The sequence below is a fragment of the Uranotaenia lowii genome, chromosome 1, assembly GCF_029784155.1.
Source record: "Uranotaenia lowii strain MFRU-FL chromosome 1, ASM2978415v1, whole genome shotgun sequence".
NCBI classification, from domain to species: domain Eukaryota; kingdom Metazoa; phylum Arthropoda; class Insecta; order Diptera; family Culicidae; genus Uranotaenia; species Uranotaenia lowii.
In genome coordinates, this window is record NC_073691.1 from 814,126 (window position 1) to 836,993 (window position 22,868).

Genomic DNA, 22,868 nt, shown 5'->3' on the forward strand with positions numbered 1-22,868 from the left:
CATTTATTTAAATTAAATCATATTTGAGATCCACCCTGCTCAAGCCAACTTAATCCATGTATCCGGGTATCAACTCTATGAAATTAACTGCTTTTTTGACACGTTATCCATTTAAGTTGATTTACTAGGGTGCTGCAACCCGATTACCAGCCCTGGCGTTTCTGTTTTTTCGGGACCTTCTTATTCAAACACCCGAACACACAAATCGGATATTTGATATTTTCTCACGCTACAAACAAATATGATTCCGATCACGAATTTGGCTGTCCTGCTTAAAAGTGTCGGAGTCCTTGCCATCCCTTTTCAAAGGGATAATTCAATTTCCTGCGGCAGTTGTTTGGGTGGTGATTTATTCTGCAGAGTGAAATCGGCTGCGAGATTCATTGCGTTCATTTTATCCGGGGAAATTTGTGATGAATGAGAAATTCAGGATGTTTGGGATCAAAATGTTAGCATTCTGTTAAATAATTTAAATTTATTCGACAATTTATGTTATTGTGGACAATTTTGACAGTTTGGACAATTTTGACAATTTTGACAATTTTGACAATTTTGACAATTTTGACAATTTTGACAATTTTGACAATTTTGACAATTTTGACAATTTTGACAATTTTGACAATTTTGACAATTTTGACAATTTTGACAATTTTGACAATTTTGACAATTTTAAAAATTTAACAATTTTGACAATTTTAACAATATTGACAATTTCGACGATTTTGACAATTTTGATAATTTTGACATTTTTGACAGTTTCGACAGTTTTGACAATTTTGACAATTTTGACAATTTTGACAATTTTGACAATTTTGACAATTTTGACAATTTTGACAATTTTGACAATTTTGACAATTTTGACAATTTTGACAATTTTGACAATTTTGACAATTTTGACAATTTTGACAATTTTGACAATTTTGACAATTTTGACAATTTTGACAATTTTGACAATTTTGACAATTTTGACAATTTTGACAATTTTGACAATTTTGACAATTTTGACAATTTTGACAATTTTGACAATTTTGACAATTTTGACAATTTTGACAATTTTGACAATTTTAACAATTTGACAATTTTGACAATTTTGACAATTTTGACAATTTTGACAATTTTGACAATTTTGACAATTTTGACAATTTGTACAATTTTGACAATTTTGACAATTTTGACAATTTTGACAATTTTGACAATTTTGACAATTTTGACAATTTTGACAATTTTGACAATTTTGACAATTTTGACAATTTTGACAATTTTGACAATTTTGACAATTTTGACAATTTTGACAATTTTGACAATTTTGACAATTTTGACAATTTTGACAATTTTGACAATTTTGACAATTTTGACAATTTTGACAATTTTGACAATTTTGACAATTTTGACAATTTTGACAATTTTGACAATTTTGACAATTTGACAATTTTGACAATTTTGACAATTTTGACAATTTTGATTGACAATTTTGACAATTTTGACAATTTTGACAATTTTGACAATTTTGACAATTTTGACAATTTTGACGATTTTGACAATTTTGACAATTTTGACAATTTTGACAATTTTGACAATTTTGACAATTTTGACAATTTTGACAATTTTGACAATTTTGACAATTTTGACAATTTTGACAATTTTGACAATTTTGACAATTTTGACAATTTTGACAATTTTGACAATTTTGACAATTTTGACAATTTTGACAATTTTGACAATTTTGACAATTTTGACAATTTTGACAATTTTGACAATTTTGACAATTTTGACAATTTTGACAATTTTGACAATTTTGACAATTTTGACAATTTTGACAATTTTGACAATTTTGACAATTTTGACAATTTTGACAATTTTGACAATTTTGACAATTTTGACAATTTTGACAATTTTGACAATTTTGACAATTTTGACAATTTTGACAATTTTGACAATTTTGACAATTTTGACAATTTTGACAATTTTGACAATTTTGACAATTTTGACAATTTTGACAATTTTGACAATTTTGACAATTTTGACAATTTTGACAATTTTGATAATTTTGACAATTTTGACAATTTTGACAATTTTGACAATTTTGACAATTTTGACAATTTTGACAATTTTGACAATTTTGACAATTTTGACAATTTTGACAATTTTGACAATTTTGACAATTTTGACAATTTTGACAATTTTGACAATTTTGACAATTTTGACAATTTTGACAATTTTGACAATTTTGACAATTTTGACAATTTTGACAATTTTGACAATTTTGACAATTTTGACAATTTTGACAATTTTGACAATTTTGACAATTTTGACAATTTTGACAATTTTGACAATTTTGACAATTTTGACAATTTTGACAATTTTGACAATTTTGACAATTTTGACAATTTTGACAATTTTGACAATTTTTTCAGTTTTGACAATTTTGACAATTCTGACAATTTTGACAATTTTGACAATTTTGACAATTTTGTCAATTTTGACAATTTTGTCAATTTTGACAATTTTGACAATTTTGACAATTTTGACAATTTTTCAATTTTGACAATTTTGACAATTTTGACAATTTTGACAATTTTGACAATTTTGACAATTTTGACAATTTTGACAATTTTGACAATTTTGACAATTTTGACAATTTTGACAATTTTGACAATTTTGACAATTTTGACAATTTTGACAATTTTGACAATTTTGACAATTTTGACAATTTTGACAATTTTGACAATTTTGACAATTTTAACAATTTTGACAATTTTGACAATTTTGACAATTTTGACAATTTTGACAATTTTGACAATTTTGACAATTTTGACAATTTTGACAATTTTGACAATTTTGACAATTTTGACAATTTTGACAATTTTGACAATTTTGACAATTTTGACAATTTTGACAATTTTGACAATTTTGACAATTTTGACAATTTTGACAATTTTGACAATTTTGACAATTTTGACAATTTTGACAATTTTGACAATTTTGACAATTTTGACAATTTTGACAATTTTGACAATTTTGACAATTTTGACAATTTTGACAATTTTGACAATTTTGACAATTTTGACAATTTTGACAATTTTGACAATTTTGACAATTTTGACAATTTTGACAATTTTGACAATTTTGACAATTTTGACAATTTTGACAATTTTGACAATTTTGACAATTTTGACAATTTTGACAATTTTGACAATTTTGACAATTTTGACAATTTTGACAATTTTGACAATTTTGACAATTTTGACAATTTTGACAATTTTGACAATTTTGACAATTTTGACAATTTTGACAATTTTGACAATTTTGACAATTTTGACAATTTTGACAATTTTGACAATTTTGACAATTTTGACAATTTTGACAATTTTGACAATTTTGACAATTTTGACAATTTTGACAATTTTGACAATTTTGACAATTTTGACAATTGTTCGTGCATACACGAATTTGGGTAACCGCGAACCTCCCGGTGATCAATTCAACTGAGCGCAGAGTTTTAGCAGTGGGAGTGATTCGGCATGCTGTGAGTTTTTCGGGAGTTAGGAAACATCAAGAGAAAAAAGAGGAGTTTCCGGCATCCCTAAATTATAAAAGGGGGCTTCATCAGTCATGTGTTTCTCTTTTTGCGTTGAGACTTGAGACGTCATTGTTGAGCCGGCACAACTGAAAGTTGTTTTTGTTGAAGCTAAAACTGATTTGTAATTAGAGTTTATTTTGTAAATTAAGTGGTTAAATGTAAATAAATTGTAAGTTAAGTAAAAGTTAAAGTGAATTGGAATAAACTGGAGTTTGCACGGAACAGAAAAGTGTACTTACCTGATTGACGGGAACCTGAAAGAAAAAGTGCATCCTGAAAAGAAACGAAATACTTACCTGCATCACTTGGAGAATATACTTACCTGCAACACCCGGAGAACCTACTTACCTGCCCTGCTGCATCAGAAGAAGAGGAAATCCATTCCGTCGAAACAAAAAGGTACTTCCATATGGTCCTTCGAACCGGATGCCCGTCGAACTCCGCGCATCCGGAACCTCTACACGTTTAACGGAAGACTTCATCTACACCATCACGTTTCCGGAGTTGGATTAGTTCCTGTTGATAAAAGAATACAAGGCAATCTAATTGCCTTTAGAAGGTAATTATAATTCCATTAACCTTTCACAAGTGTCGTTTGTGCTCCGCTGGTTTTTCGATTTCCAGACCATTCAGCGTTGGACATGGCTTCGGAGAGACGTATCAAGTCTCTTAAATTGAGGATTCGGAGCCTGGAAACATCCTTCAACCTCATCAAGGTTTTCGTCGACAACTACGACGAAGACACCCAATCGGTTGAAGTTCCCGTGAGGCTCGAAAATCTTGCTGTTCTTTGGACAGATTACTCCAAAACTCAGGCTGAGCTTGAAGCATCCGATGTCGACGACATGGCAATCGTCGAGCAGCAGTTCAAGCAGCGATCCCAGTTTGAAACGGAGTATTATCGAGTGAAAGGTTTCTTGCTGGCCGTAAATAAACATGTTTCGACTCCGTACACTCATCCTGTTCAGTCACATGCGCACTTCCCTGCTTCATCTCAGATCCGGCTACCCGACGTAAAGCTCCCTGTGTTCAATGGGTCATTAGAGCAATGGTTGAACTTCCATGACCTGTTCGTTTCTTTGGTGCACTCTTCAAGTGATTTGTCGAACATCCAAAAGTTCTATTATTTAAGATCTTCTTTGAGTGGCGATGCACTGAAGCTGATTCAAACCATTGCAATCAGTGCTAACAATTATCCCGTGGCTTGGAACCTGCTTGTAGAGCACTTTCAAAACCCGTTGCGTTTGAAACAAACTTATGTTGACTCGTTATTCGAATTTTCACAACTTAAAAAGGAATCAGCTTCAGATCTTCATTCGTTGGTCGAAAGGTTTGAAGCCAACGTTCGAATCCTGAAACAGCTTGGAGAAAGAACTGAGTATTGGGACGTGTTGCTTATTCGAATGCTGAGTATCCGCCTTGATTCTACAACTCGTCGAGATTGGGAAGAATTTGCGTCTTCGAAAGAGTCAACAACATTTCAAGATCTTGTAAGCTTTCTTCAACGACGAGTTACGGTTCTGCAGTGTATGAGTAATGGTCAGCAAGAGTGTTCAGCAACGACTTCAGCGAAAAAATTGACTTCTCGTCCTCCACTTGTTAGCCACGGGGCTACTCAGCTCAACTATCGGCAGTGTTTCGCTTGCTCCGACCATCATCCATTATACCAGTGTTCCGTTTTCTCCAAAATGACTTCCGAAGACAAAGAGAAACTCGTGCGCCGCCAACAACTTTGCCGAAATTGTCTACGGAAGGGTCATGTGAGTCGAAACTGTTCGTCGAAAAACACCTGTCGGAAATGCCGAGGTCGACACCACAGCCAGCTTTGCAGCGATGATCATTCTCAACAAGAGCGCAACAAGCAACGAGTCGAATCAACCTCAACAACGGAGACTGGTGCTGCTAGCGAAGCAGCCTCACCATCACTATCAGCAGCGATTCATAACCCAGAAGCTGGTCTCCATCCCAACAAGGTGATTCTCGCAACAGCTGTGATCACTTTGGTCGACGATCACGGCAATTCACACGCAGCAAGGGCACTTCTGGATTCAGGAAGCGAGTGCAGCTTCATTACCGAGTCGCTTTCTCAACGGCTTCAGAGTCGTCGTGAAAAGGTTCATCTCTCGATCTCCGGAATTGGGCAATCGTCTACACAGGCTCGGCTAAAGCTCCGCACTACAGTACGCTCTCGGACTACGAGGTTTTCCACCATCGTCGAGTTACTTGTTCTTCCAAGGCTCACCCTAAATGTGCCCTCAACAACCATGGACATTTCGAGGTGGAGTCTTCCGGAAGGAATTCGTCTAGCCGATCCAGCGTTCTACCAGACGAATCCCATCGACGTAGTTCTGGGCGCTGAAATCTTCTTCGACGTCTTCAAACCATCAGGCAGAATATCGCTTGGAGGTGGCCTCCCAATGTTGGTTAATTCGGTCTTTGGCTGGGTGGTCTCTGGGAAAGTAATGCAGTCCAATCACATCAACACCGTTTCCTGCAATGTCGCTACTGTTTCGGACATCTATCGTTTCATGCAACGTTTTTGGACCATTGAGGAAGAGAGCGCAGTTCCCAGTCTCTCGGTTGAAGAAGCAGCTTGCGAGGAGCATTTTCGTCGAACAGTTCAACGTGCTCCAGATGGCCGGTACATTGTGCGATTGCCTTTGAAGGAGGCTGCGGTCAACATAGGCGACAACCGCAACACTGCACGACGTCGATTTTATATGATTGAATCTCGTCTTCAACGCAACAAAGAGCTACAGATTCAATATCGGGACTTCATGGCGGAATACGAAACCCTCGGCCACATGCAGCGTGTGGCGGACACAGCTGAATCCGATTCTTCCCGGTATTATCTACCTCATCATCCCGTAATTCGAGAAACAAGCTCTACTACAAAGGTGCGAGTTGTGTTCGACGCCTCGTGCAAATCAGCAACCGGAAAATCCCTGAATGATGTGCTTATGGTAGGCGCAGTCATCCAGGACGATCTGAGAGCCATCATTCTGAGGTCCAGGCTTCACCAGATCATGCTCATCGCTGACATCAAGCAAATGTATCGTCAGATACTGGTAGACGACAGAGACATCCCACTTCAGCGGATTTTTTGGCGGAACTCCCCGGAACAACCGCTAGAAACCTTCGAGTTGAAAACGGTCACCTATGGTACGGCCAGCGCACCGTTTCTTGCTACCAGGGTCCTCCAGCAACTAGCCGAAGACGAAGAGACGAACTTTCCCGAAGCAGCCAAGGTCCTCAAGAGAGATGTGTACGTAGACGACCTCTTCACCGGCGGAAGTTCTCCAACGAAGGTAGCTGAGCTACGGGTTCAGCTTGACCAGTTATGCAGGAGAGGTGGATTTGAATTTCGAAAGTTTGCCTCTAATTGTGAATCGGTTCTCGACGGCGTGTCTCCTGATAGACGTGCAATTCAATCCTCGGTCGAACTTGCAGCAGACCAGTGCATCAAAACCCTTGGCCTACACTGGGAACCAACAGCTGACAACTTGCGGTTCCACATCCAACTACCGAAGCAACCACCAGACACCCTCATGACGAAACGAATCGCTCTGTCGCAAATCGCTCAACTCTTCGATCCTTTAGGTCTGGTTGGGCCAGTAATCGTAACCGCCAAAATCTTCATGCAGACGCTGTGGAGCCTTAATTCCGAAGACGACAAACCTTGGGGCTGGGATCAACCGCTGCCAGATTCTCTCGCCACCTACTGGATCAAGTACTACTCGCACTTGCCTCTGCTTGAGCAACTAAGAATCCCTCGATGTGTTGTTTTGCCCGATCCATGTAACGTTCAGCTTCACCTATTTTCGGACGCATCGGAACAAGCTTATGGCGCCTGTGCGTATCTCCGATCGACCGACGCGTCCGGGAATGTTCTGGTAACCTTGTTGACGGCCAAATCGAAAGTTTCACCATTAAAAAAGCGCAGCATTCCTCGCCTCGAACTCTGCGGAGCACTAGAAGCGGCTCAACTGTATCAAAAGGTCTGTTCCGCTTTCGGATCGAAGTTCACTACGTTCTTCTGGGTTGATTCTACAACAGTTTTAGCCTGGCTTAAGGCTACCCCGTCAGTATGGACTACGTTTGTGGCGAATAGAGTATCCAAAATCCAGCTGGCAACGGTGAACACTTCCTGGAACCATGTTGCAGGGCAACAGAACCCTGCAGACCACATCTCTAGAGGCATCGAGGCCGAAACGATTCTCTCGTGCGACCTTTGGTGGAAGGGTCCACAATGGCTCCAATCTGAATCATCGTTCTGGCCTGTTCATCAGCCTGACCAATCTTTTGAAACGCAGCTGGAATCCCGATCTTCCCCGAATCAATTTCTGGCATCAACAGCAGTGTCCCCACCAGTAGATCCTTCCTTCATCGACCTTCACATCGAACGCTTTTCATCTTTCCAACATTTGTTGCGAGTAACGGCATTCTGCCTAAGAATTTCTTCGAACCGCCCCAGCAAACGACAGGAATTGACCAACAATTTGTCGACGACCGAAATACAGAATGCAGAGTTCGCCTTAATTCGGTTAGTCCAGCTCCAGGAATTCGCCAGTGAAGTCAGTGCTCTTCGTCAGTCGAAACCCATCCCAGTCAAATCACGGCTTCGATGGTTTACCCCCTTCCTCGATCCAAATGGGGTAATGCGTGTGGGTGGCAGGCTTGACAGAGCGCCAATGACGTACGACAGCAAACACCAGATCCTGCTCCCATATCACCATCGCTTTTCGACTTTACTCGTCCAATGCTACCACGAACGTAACTTGCATGCATCGCCACAACTGCTCGTTGGACTTCTTCGCCTACGATACTGGATCATAGGGGCCAGAAATCTGGCCAAAGTCATCGTACATCGCTGCACCAGTTGCTTCCGAGCTCGCCCTAAATTGGTGGAACAATTTATGGCTGAGCTGCCCAAGGAACGGATCACAGCCACTCGTCCATTCACGGTAACGGGGGTTGATTACTGGGGCCCAATACTTCTTAAACATCCGCATCGTCGAGCCTCACCCACTAAAGCATTTGTAGCAGTTTTTGTATGCTTCTGTACTAAGGCTGTTCACATCGAACTGGTTTTCGATCTGACAACAGCTAAATTTGTACAAGCCTTGCGACGATTCGTCTCTCGCCGAGGTCCGCCTTCTGATATCTACTCTGATAACGGACGAAACTTCCTCGGTGCGAAAAATGAGCTAAAACGGCTCATCCGTCAATCAGAGTATTCACACAAATTGGAACAGGAGTGCTCTGACTGCAAAATCAGATGGCACTTCAATCCTCCAAGAGCCTCCCATTTCGGGGGATTGTGGGAATCTGCCATTCATTCCGCCCAAAAGCATTTTATCCGCGTCGTCCGGGACCGACCGCTCTTCTACGATGACATGCAAACTCTTCTGTGCCAGATCGAAAGTTGTTTAAATTCTCGGCCTCTTGTTCCACTGAGCGACGACCCAACTGATTATGAGGCATTGACACCCGGACACTTCTTGGTTGGCACGTCGTTGAAGGCTGTTCCTGATGAAGAGTTCACCGAAATACCGTTCCATCATTTGAAGAAATGGCAACAAATTCAAAAATTGGTCCAGGATCTGTGGCGGCGATGGCACCTGGAATATTTGAACATATTACAACCCAGAAGCAAATGGATGCACTCACCTGTTTCGATAAAGGAGAACCAGCTCGTCCTCCTAAAAGAAGAAAACATCCCACCGATGCGCTGGCCAACAGCCAGAATTGTCCAGACTCACCCAGGAAGCGACGGAGTTATCAGAGTGGTCACCCTGAGAACAGCAAAGGGCTCGTGCACACGACCGGTGTCTAAAATTTGCCTGCTGCCGATTGCACCATCGTCGGAGGAAGCAATCAAACCATCCGGCGCTGAGCAATCAACAACAGACGAAATTTCTGTCAAAGGAGAGCTCCAACTTTCGGATCCATCGTAGAAATATTGAATCCAAGGCACTTTGTGACTTGGATCAGCACCTTTTCACACTTCACACTTTCACTCATCGAGCACAACACCAGCCGCAAGTACCGTCGATTCCGGTGCCAACTGAATCCCTTTCAAGGCACAATCCGATTTTGGATCAGGTGAGCCCCTGTCCAATCTTATTTACCCTTTTTAGGAAGCGCTACCGGGTCTTAAAATTTTGCAGACGTAAACAACACATCACAACACGACCGAGACGACCGAAACGAGACCGACGAATTTGGACTGATGTAAACAATCATCATCATTGCCGTGTTCACGCTGATCGGAATCCACACACTTCGCCGCCTATTTTACCTGAGCAGTCATCGTCAGAAACGTTGTTCCTGAAGGGGCCAGGATGTTCGTGCATACACGAATTTGGGTAACCGCGAACCTCCCGGTGATCAATTCAACTGAGCGCAGAGTTTTAGCAGTGGGAGTGATTCGGCATGCTGTGAGTTTTTCGGGAGTTAGGAAACATCAAGAGAAAAAAGAGGAGTTTCCGGCATCCCTAAATTATAAAAGGGGGCTTCATCAGTCATGTGTTTCTCTTTTTGCGTTGAGACTTGAGACGTCATTGTTGAGCCGGCACAACTGAAAGTTGTTTTTGTTGAAGCTAAAACTGATTTGTAATTAGAGTTTATTTTGTAAATTAAGTGGTTAAATGTAAATAAATTGTAAGTTAAGTAAAAGTTAAAGTGAATTGGAATAAACTGGAGTTTGCACGGAACAGAAAAGTGTACTTACCTGATTGACGGGAACCTGAAAGAAAAAGTGCATCCTGAAAAGAAACGAAATACTTACCTGCATCACTTGGAGAATATACTTACCTGCAACACCCGGAGAACCTACTTACCTGCCCTGCTGCATCAGAAGAAGAGGAAATCCATTCCGTCGAAACAAAAAGGTACTTCCAACAATTTTGACAATTTTGACAATTTTGACAATTTTGACAATTTTGACAATTTTGACAATTTTGACAATTTTGACAATTTTGACAATTTTGACAATTTTGACAATTTTTACAATTTTTACAATTTTGACAATTTTGACAATTTTGACAATTTTGACAATTTTGACAATTTTGACAATTTTGACAATTTTGACAATTTTGACAATTTTGACAACTTTGACAATTTTGACAATTTTGACAATTTTGACAATTTTGACAATTTTGACAATTTTGACAATTTTGACAATTTTGACAATTTTGACAATTTTGACAATTTTGACAATTTTGACAATTTTGACAATTTTGACAATTTTGACAATTTTGACAATTTTGACAATTTTGACAATTTTGACAATTTTGACAATTTTGACAATTTTGACAATTTTGTCAATTTTGACAATTTTATCAATTTTGACAATTTTGACAATTTTGACAATTTTGACAATTTTGACAATTTTGACAATTTTGACAATTTTGACAATTTTTCAATTTTGACAATTTTGACAATTTTGACAATTTTGACAATTTTGACAATTTTGACAATTTTGACAATTTTGACAATTTTGACAATTTTGACAATTTTGACAATTTTGACAATTTTGACAATTTTGACAATTTTGACAATTTTGACAATTTTGACAATTTTGACAATTTTGACAATTTTGACAATTTTGACAATTTTGACAATTTTGACAATTTTGACAATTTTGACAATTTTGACAATTTTGACAATTTTGACAATTTTGACAATTTTGACAATTTTGACAATTTTGACAATTTTGACAATTTTGACAATTTTGACAATTTTGACAATTTTGACAATTTTGACAATTTTGACAATTTTGACAATTTTGACAATTTTGACAATTTTGACAATTTTGACAATTTTGACAATTTTGACAATTTTGACAATTTTGACAATTTTGACAATTTTGACAATTTTGACAATTTTGACAATTTTGACAATTTTGACAATTTTGACAATTTGACAATTTTGACAATTTTGACAATTTTGACAATTTTGACAATTTTGACAATTTTGACAATTTTTACAATTTTGACAATTTTGACAATTTTGAAATTTTGACAATTTTGACAATTTTGACGATTTTGACAATTTTGACGATTTTGACAATTTTGACAATTTTGACAATTTTGACAATTTTGACAATTTTGACAATTTTGACAATTTTGACAATTTTGACAATTTTGACAATTTTGACAATTTTGACAATTTTGACAATTTTGACAATTTTGACAATTTTGACAATTTTGACAATTTTGACAATTTTGACAATTTTGACAATTTTGACAATTTTGACAATTTTGACAATTTTGACAATTTTGACAATTTTGACAATTTTGACAATTTTGACAATTTTGACAATTTTGACAATTTTGACAATTTGGACAATTTTGACAATTTTGACAATTTTGACAATTTTGACAATTTTGACAATTTTGACAATTTTGACAATTTTGACAATTTTGACAATTTTGACAATTTTGACAATTTTGACAATTTTGACAATTTTGACAATTTTGACAATTTTGACAATTTTGACAATTTTGACAATTTTTACAATTTTGATAATTTTGACAATTTTGACAATTTTGACAATTTTGACAATTTTGACAATTTTGACAATTTTGACAATTTTGACAATTTTGACAATTTTGACAATTTTGACAATTTTGACAATTTTGACAATTTTGACAATTTTGACAATTTTGACAATTTTGACAATTTTGACAATTTTGACAATTTTGACAATTTTGACAATTTTGACAATTTAGACAATTTAGTCAATTTTGACAATTTTGACAATTTTGACAATTTTGACAATTTTGACAATTTTGACAATTTTGACAATTTTGACAATTTTGACAATTTTGACAATTTTGACAATTTTGACAATTTTGACAATTTTGACAATTTTGACAATTTTGACAATTTTGACAATTTTGACAATTTTGACAATTTTGACAATTTTGACAATTTTGACAATTTTGACAATTTTGACAATTTTGACAATTTTGACAATTTTGACAATTTTGACAATTTTGACAATTTTGACAATTTTGACAATTTTGACAATTTTGACAATTTTGACAATTTTGACAATTTTGACAATTTTGACAATTTTGACAATTTTGACAATTTTGACAATTTTGACAATTTTGACAATTTTGTCAATTTTGACAATTTTGACAATTTTGACAATTTTGACAAATTTGACAATTTTGACAATTTTTTCAGTTTTGACAATTTTGACAATTCTGACAATTTTGACAATTTTGACAATTTTGACAATTTTGACAATTTTGACAATTTTGTCAATTTTGACAATTTTGTCAATTTTGACAATTTTGACAATTTTGACAATTTTGACAATTTTGACAATTTTTCAATTTTGACAATTTTGACAATTTTGACAATTTTGACAATTTTGACAATTTTGACAATTTTGACAATTTTGACAATTTTGACAATTTTGACAATTTTGACAATTTTGACAATTTTGACAATTTTGACAATTTTGACAATTTTGACAATTTTGACAATTTTGACAATTTTGACAATTTTGACAATTTTGACAATTTTGACAATTTTGACAATTTTGACAATTTTGACAATTTTGACAATTTTGACAATTTTGACAATTTTGACAATTTTGACAATTTTGACAATTTTGACAATTTTGACAATTTTGACAATTTTGACAATTTTGACAATTTTGACAATTTTGACAATTTTGACAATTTTGACAATTTTGACAATTTTGACAATTTTGACAATTTTGACAATTTTGACAATTTTGACAATTTTGACAATTTTGACAATTTTGACAATTTTGACAATTTTGACAATTTTGACAATTTTGACAATTTTGACAATTTTGACAATTTTGACAATTTTGACAATTTTGACAATTTTGACAATTTTGACAATTTTGACAATTTTGACAATTTTGACAATTTTGACAATTTTGACAATTTTGACAATTTTGACAATTTTGACAATTTTGACAATTTTGACAATTTTGACAATTTTGACAATTTTGACAATTTTGACAATTTTGACAATTTTGACAATTTTGACAATTTTGACAATTTTGACAATTTTTACAATTTTGACAATTTTGACAATTTTGACAATTTTGACAATTTTGACAATTTTGACAATTTTGACAATTTTGACAATTTTGACAATTTGACAATTTTGACAATTTTGACAATTTTGACAATTTTGACAATTTTGACAATTTTGACAATTTTGACAATTTTGACAATTTTGACAATTTTGACAATTTTGACAATTTGTACAATTTTGACAATTTTGACAATTTTGACAATTTTGACAATTTTGACAATTTTGACAATTTTGACAATTTTGACAATTTTGACAATTTTGACAATTTTGACAATTTTGACAATTTTGACAATTTTGACAATTTTGACAATTTTGACAATTTTGACAATTTTGACAATTTTGACAATTTTGACATATTTGACAATTTTGACAATTTTGACAATTTTGACAATTTTGACAATTTTGACAATTTTGACAATTTTGTCAATTTTGACAATTTTATCAATTTTGACAATTTTGACAATTTTGACAATTTTGACAATTTTGACAATTTTTCAATTTTGACAATTTTGACAATTTTGACAATTTTGACAATTTTGACAATTTTGACAATTTTGACAATTTTGACAATTTTGACAATTTTGACAATTTTGACAATTTTGACAATTTTGACAATTTTGACAATTTTGACAATTTTGACAATTTTGACAATTTTGACAATTTTGACAATTTTGACAATTTTGACAATTTTGACAATTTTGACAATTTTGACAATTTTGACAATTTTGACAATTATGACAATTTTGACAATTTTGACAATTTTGACAATTTTGACAATTTTGACAATTTTGACAATTTTGACAATTTTGACAATTTTGACAATTTTGACAATTTTGACAATTTTGAAAATTTTGAAAATTTTGACAATTTTGACAATTTTGACAATTTTGACAATTTTGACAATTTTGACAATTTTGACAATTTTGACAATTTTGACAATTTTGACAATTTTGACAATTTTGACAATTTTGACAATTTTGACAATTTTGACAATTTTGACAATTTTGACAATTTTGACAATTTTGACAATTTTGACAATTTTGACAATTCTGACAATTTTGACAATTTTGTCAATTTTGACAATTTTGTCAATTTGACAATTTTGACAATTTTGACAATTTTGACAATTTTTCAATTTTGACAATTTTGACAATTTTGACAATTTTGACAATTTTGACAATTTTGACAATTTTGACAATTTTGACAATTTTGACAATTTTGACAATTTTGACAATTTTGACAATTTGGACAATTTGGACAATTTTGACAATTTTGACAATTTTGACAATTTTGACAATTTTGACAATTTTGACAATTTTGACAATTTTGACAATTTTGACAATTTTTACAATTTTGACAATTTTGACAATTTTGACAATTTTGACAATTTTGACAATTTTGACAATTTTGACAATTTTGACAATTTTGACAATTTTGACAATTTTGACAATTTTGACAATTTTGACAATTTTGACAATTTTGACAATTTTGACAATTTTGACAATTTTGACAATTTTGACAATTTTGACAATTTTGACAATTTTGACAATTTTGACAATTTTGACAATTTCGTCAATTTTGACAATTTTGTCAATTTTGACAATTTTGACAATTTTGACAATTTTGACAATTTTGACAATTTTGACAATTTTGACAATTTTGACAATTTTTCAATTTTGACAATTGTGACAATTTTGACAATTTTGACAATTTTGACAATTTTGACAATTTTGACAATTTTGACAATTTTGACAATTTTGACAATTTTGACAATTTTGACAATTTTGACAATTTTGACAATTTTGACAATTTTCACAATTTTGACAATTTTGACAATTTTGACAATTTTGACAATTTTGACAATTTTGACAATTTTGACAATTTTGACAATTTTGACAATTTTGACAATTTTGACAATTTTGACAATTTTGACAATTTTGACAATTTTGACAATTTTGACAATTTTGACAATTTTGACAATTTTGACAATTTTGACAATTTTGACAATTTTGACAATTTTGACAATTTTGACAATTTTGACAATTTTGACAATTTTGACAATTTTGACAATTTTGACAATTTTGACAATTTTGACAATTTTGACAATTTTGACAATTTTGACAATTTTGACAATTTTGACAATTTTGACAATTTTGACAATTTTGACAATTTTGACAATTTTGACAATTTTGACAATTTTGACAATTTTGACAATTTGGAAAATTTTGACAATTTTGATAATTTTGACAATTTTGACAATTTTGACAATTTTGACAATTTTGACAATTTTGACAATTTTGACAATTTTGACAATTTTGACAATTTTGACAATTTTGACAATTTTGACAATTTTGACAATTTTGACAATTTTGACAATTTTGACAATTTTGACAATTTTGACAATTTTGACAATTTTGACAATTTTGACAATTTTGACAATTTTGACAATTTTGACAATTTTGACAATTTTGACAATTTTGACAATTTTGACAATTTTGACAATTTTGACAATTTTGACAATTTTGACAATTTTGACAATTTTAACAATTTGACAATTTTGACAATTTTGACAATTTTGACAATTTTGACAATTTTGACAATTTTGACAATTTTGACAATTTTGACAATTTTGACAATTTGTACAATTTTGACAATTTTGACAATTTTGACAATTTTGACAATTTTGACAATTTTGACAATTTTGACAATTTTGACAATTTTGACAATTTTGACAATTTTGACAATTTTGACAATTTTGACAATTTTGACAATTTTGACAATTTTGACAATTTTGACAATTTTGACAATTTTGACAATTTTGACAATTTTGACAATTTTGACAATTTTGACAATTTTGACAATTTTGACAATTTTGACAATTTTGACAATTTTGACAATTTTGACAATTTTGACAATTTTGACAATTTTGACAATTTTGTCAATTTTGACAATTTTGACAATTTTGACAATTTTGACAATTTTGACAATTTTGACAATTTTGACAATTTTAACAATTTTGACAATTTTGACAATTTTGACAATTTTGACAATTTTGACAATTTTGACAATTTTGACAATTTTGACAATTTTGACAATTTTGACAATTTTTACAATTTTTACAATTTTGACAATTTTGACAATTTTGACAATTTTGACAATTTTGACAATTTTGACAATTTTGACAATTTTGACAATTTTGACAATTTTGACAATTTTGACAATTTTGACAATTTTGACAATTTTGACAATTTTGACAATTTTGACAATTTTGACAATTTTGACAATTTTGACAATTTTGACAATTTTGACAATTTTGACAATTTTGACAATTTTGACAATTTTGACAATTTTGACAATTTTGACAATTTTGACAATTTTGACAATTTTGACAATTTTGACAATTTTGACAATTTTGACAATTTTGACAATTTTGACAATTTTGACAATTTTGACAATTTTCACAATTTTGACAATTTTGACAATTTTGACAATTTTGACAATTTTGACAATTTTGACAATTTTGACAATTTTGACAATTTTGACAATTTTGACAATTTTGACAATTTTGACAATTTTGACAATTTTGACAATTTTGACAATTTTGACAATTTTGACAATTTGGAAAATTTGGAAAATTTTGACAATTTTGATAATTTTGACAATTTTGACAATTTTGACAATTTTGACAATTTTGACAATTTTGACAATTTTGACAATTTTGACAATTTTGACAATTTTGACAATTTTGACAATTTTGACAATTTTGACAATTTTGACAATTTTGACAATTTTGACAATTTTGACAATTTTGACAATTTTGACAATTTTGACAATTTTGACAATTTTGACAATTTTGACAATTTTGACAATTTTGACAATTTTGACAATTTTGACAATTTTGACAATTTTGACAATTTTGACAATTTTGACAATTTTTACAATTTTTACAATTTTTACAATTTTGACAATTTTGACAATTTTGACAATTTTGACAATTTTGACAATTTGGACAATTTGGACAATTTTGACAATTTTGACAATTTTGACAATTTTGACAATTTTGACAATTTTGACAATTTTGACAATTTTGACAATTTGACAATTTTGACAATTTTGACAATTTTGACAATTTTGACAATTTTGACAATTTTGACAATTTTGACAATTTTGACAATTTTGACAATTTTGACAATTTTGACAATTTTGACAATTTTGACAATTTTGACAATTTTGACAATTTTGACAATTTTGACAATTTTGACAATTTTGACAATTTTGACAATTTTGACAATTTTGACAATTTTGACAATTTTGACAATTTTGACAATTTTGACAATTTTGACAATTTTGACAATTTTGACAATTTTGACAATTTTGACAATTTTGACAATTTTGACAATTTTGACAATTTTGACAATTTTGACAATTTTGACAATTTTGACAATTTTGACAATTTTGACAATTTTGACAATTTTGACAATTTTGACAATTTTGACAATTTTGACAATTTTGACAATTTTGACAATTTTGACAATTTTGACAATTTTGACAATTTTGACAATTTTGACAATTTTGACAATTTTGACAATTTTGACAATTTTGACAATTTTGACAATTTTGACAATTTTGACAATTTTGACAATTTTGACAATTTTGACAATTTTGACAATTTTGACAATTTTGACAATTTTGACAATTTTGACAATTTTGACAATTTTGACAATTTTGACAATTTTGACAATTTTGACAATTTTGACAATTTTGATAATTTTGAAAATTTGGACAATTTTGACAATTTTGAAAATTTGAACAATTTTGACAATTATGTATATTTGTAAATTTTCCTGCATCAACAACAAACAGAACGTTTTAATCTTGTAATTTTTATTCAGCCTTAAATGTATTCTTTATTCTCTATAGTAGTCAAAATTTCTCGCTCAAAGATAAAGCAAATTGACACCAAGCCAATTTTCAAATAGTGTCGATTCGAATGCAAATTTCCCCGTTCGCTCCAACAAAAAAAATCAAGACCAGAGCAGAATTTAATTTTCAACAACCCACACACACGACGAGTTCATTTCCAGCTGTATAGTATTCTAAGCCCCCCAGATTGGCAACTCGTTTCCGTAGAATAAATAAATTTTCGCGGTCAAACAAAATAGCCAACAACTGCGACGAGTACGATGGCGATAGCAAGATATCCCGGGATCATCCCCAGCAACAACAGCATCTCTGCCAGCATCATCAGCATCATCATAATCATCATCATAACCAACGCTTGTCAGCGGTTTTCCGCCAGAAATAGTTCACTTGATCGTTCGTTTCCTTGTTTGCTTATTATGACACTTCTGTGGAGGGAATTATTCCAATTTATGCAGCTGAGTCGTCGCTCGGAGCAATGTGAAAAATGGTCCACCCATTCCATCATCATCCTCATCTCTAGTTAGAGAAAGGTACCATTTCCGCCAGTTGAGCCAGCTTGAGTTTTCCGTGACGTTCTCGCTTTCCACTAATACATTTCGGACGAAACGAAACAGACGTTGGCTTATGCCGTGTCCGTATAGCTTTAGCTTATCGTATCGTTCCGGGATTCCGGGAAACACAACTCGTTTTAAAGTTTTATTGAACTACTCTGGATCCCCGAGTGGGGAAAAATGCTGACACAACTCACGACTTTGGATAGTCTGAAGTTTTCAAGGTCTTTTCGAAGTGAAAAATCATTCGATTTTCTCGAAACAACAGAGATCTTCAACGATCCAATACGTTGAGATATGGCTAAGCACCTCAACATGTACCGCAATCAACGGAAAATCATTCATTTTCTAGAAGTATAATCCATCCGAAAATCTCAATGCACGACACGTTGGTCTCGTTTTAATTCTCTTGATAACTTTACACAGTTTATCCCAACAGTTTTTCGAACTCATAAGCTCAGCAGAGTGGCAATAGTTAGTGATGACACACTGTCATCATAACCGGATCCCTCGCAAAGCTACGGCTAAAGTGTAATTAGCGGTTTCCATTCGTAAACATGACAAGACAACCATCCAGCGTGTTGAGCCGTGTCCGTGTAGTACAACTTTCGAGAATTTACTGTATCATTTCCAAGCGAGCCCTAAGGGCTTAAAAAACTTCTTCCTCATATATATATATATATTTTGTTAGAATAAATATTGTATGAACTTGCAAAGCATGATGCGCGACTTTTAATTGAGCAAATTGCAACAGTTTGTCTGTCAGTTGGTGGGTAAAAAATGTGAAGTAGAAAGTAGAACTACAGAAAGTATAGCTACTGTCGGGCGTTTGGTTTTATTATAACAAAAGTTGTTTGAAAATTGAGCTTAAAAAATCAAGACTATCAATGTATCGTTAATAAGACCATTTTTTCAAAGCGTTGTATCTCAGAATCAAGAATATCTAGGCAAGATATGAATCCTTGATTGAATGAAGGATAATAAATTGATTTGAAAAAACTTTTAGTTTTATGTAGGTATGTTAATTGAAATGATTGATTTAATCGAAAACTGACAAATTTCGATTTTTTCATACACCACATTAAAAAAAATAGAGGTGATAGACAAAATCTGTAATTTTTTTAAAATTCAGGTTGCTAAAATCTTCCAAAATCATTAAAAAAAACCATAGTTTGCTTTCTATGCAATGATTTAAACCAGGAAAACCTTTATTAATATGCTTAAGCAATGAGTGAAAGCTCTCAGAAAAATTGGAATACCCGGAAAAAATCAGAACGATCAAAACAGGTTGGCTGGCGATCCGGGAAAATCTGGAAAAGCTAAGAAATTTAGAACATTATCCGGAAACAGGAAATTTAAGCATATTATCTACTGGGAAAGGTTTCCTTTTGAGGAAATGTTCCAAGATGTTTCATTGAATTTTAAATGATAAGGTGCATGTATCAATGCGATATCGTTACATATAGGTATAGATAGATTTTCGCCCATTTTAAGTGCACCATGAATTTTTTTTGGCATTTTTGTCATGCAAGTGACTATTTTCATTGTCGTAATGGCGAGAAGTAGGCTATGATCGATTGGCATAGCACGTGATTTTTTTACGGTCCGATAAAATATGACAGTTTATGGTTACTCCAATAGACATGTGTCACAGACTTCCGGAATTTGATATTCTGTTCCCGAATCCCATTACATTTGAAAAGTATTTCGATACATCTGCACGAGAATTCAGTCGTTTGGATTTTGATACAATTAACCGTGTTTTTTCCGAACTCGTCAAAAGTATTCGATAGGATCGTCAACGATGTTATGTTTTCAGCTTGTCGGTTTGGATCTCTGAGAATCAGTATGATTTTTTTTTCCAAAACGTTCGATACCTTCAAACCGTTCAAACAGTTTTTACATCCTTCTGCATATTTAAAATGTATGGTGGCAAACAAATCGATGTTATTCACAGGGATATTTCTGCTGCATTCGATTCAGTGAACCATGAAACCCTCCTGTAAAAATTGCAACGATTGGGATTTTCAGAATGACTGTGTACATGGATTAAAAGCTACCTAACGAATTGCCGATTAACTGTGAAAATTGGATTTGATGAATCTTTTGACTTTATTAATAAGTCTGGGGACCAATTTGGGTCCTTTATTTAACTTAACACTAATACGTTTATCTTTCAATGATATGATGGCTAGCATCCTACAAATGCTAAAATTATCAGCCCAAAACTTAAATAAAAGTTCTTATTCAAATCAAAAGTAATTAAAAATGTCTGGGTATGCATGTTAGCGTTCTAAACTATTGTATGAAATGTGTTTGGAAAGTCTTATGATGAAACAAACCTAACTCATAAGCCATGCAAAGATATTGTTTACGTTTTTCTTTTTCCATCGTATGGTTAACCAGGTCAGAGGCAGTTTAAAATAAAAAAAAACTCTTTTAAACATTTTTTTTTTCTTCTAAAACATTGCATATCGTTTTACAAGTTATGCACGAGTACAAGTTTGGCTAGTGGTTAGCTCACGTAAAATGAAGTACAGCAACCATGAAATATTTATCGTGCAATTTTTGGATTTTTAAGACTTTCAGTGTGTTTCTAAGGTTTCTTGAAAAATTTTGATTTCTCATGCCATTTCCCATTTGAGTATAGAGGAAGAGGAGATTCATAGAACCAAATAGAACAACGAGAAAAAAGTGAAGTAAACTGAAAATATTGTTTTTTTGGAAACATTTTTATTGATTCAGATATCAATTTTTAGCTCGTTTTTTTTTAAACCTATCGCAATCCTGATTTTGCTCTGTATTATTGTTCTAGAATTTGTTAAAAAGTTTCTTATTTTATTCTCAAAATTAAATTACCATGAAAATAATTGATTCAGGTAGGAATAAAATTTTCAAAATAATAAGTTAAGTTTTTGTTAATTTTTTTTTTTTCAATAAACTAGGAAAACAATTTTAATGGACCACAACAAAGCCATTAGCAGCATTAAAGGAATCCCTTTCAGCATTAATAAAACATCATCAAAATTGAAAATAATTTCATCCGACAGAAATAATTTGTTTTCGCCGCTAACAACGCTTTTTGTTACATAAATGAAAAAAAAAGAATCAGAAGACCTGTGTCCAGGTCCACTGTAATGCAATGAAACTTTCGACAGGCAAAGTCTGCGCTTTCATTCGAAGCCCTTGAGCACTGCACCGATTTCAAGGGAATGGTCATTAAATGGAAACATTTCACAGCAAAATCATTAACGTTAATACATTGTACACGGAAGTCTTCAGATGACTACAATGTACGAGAAAAGTTTCATTGTGAATGAAAATTGTTTTTTTAAACACAAAACCTAAACCTTAAAAAAATGAGTTGATAGCTTTTTTTTAAATAGTTTTTCAAATTTAACCTTTTTCGAGCATAATTCCTTTTTATTCCACCACCTTGCCATCTGAGTTTCTGTGGGATATGAAATTTGAAATTTTAAGAACAATTTTGCAACTTTTTGACGCTCGTTACTGTGAACTTTTTGCAAGACACTTCTCTGTGAGGGAGATGAGCAAACTGATCTGAGTTGTGGGGTCCCAGAAGGAATTGAAGGTTTTCCGTTTTTAACCTTACTTTTGCCAAGAGTTTGTCATCCTTCGCAGCTACTAGTTTTCACAATCTTGACTAGGTAGTAGCATTCACTTTCTCCGTTGATATTCCCCATAGCACCGGTTGAAGGTTG

General features: G+C 32.7%; 1 protein-coding gene across 1 annotated transcript; it reads left to right on the forward strand.

The window, feature by feature from the left end:
* Window positions 1-4,221: 4,221 nt before the first annotated feature.
* LOC129740134 (uncharacterized) lies at window positions 4,222-18,977 on the forward strand. The gene is made up of 3 exons (XM_055731747.1): window positions 4,222-9,533; window positions 9,721-9,926; window positions 18,835-18,977. Exons 1-3 carry the CDS (start codon window positions 4,222-4,224, stop codon window positions 18,975-18,977), a joined length of 5,661 nt encoding a protein of 1,886 aa, XP_055587722.1.
* The last annotated feature ends 3,891 nt before the right edge of the window (window positions 18,978-22,868 follow it).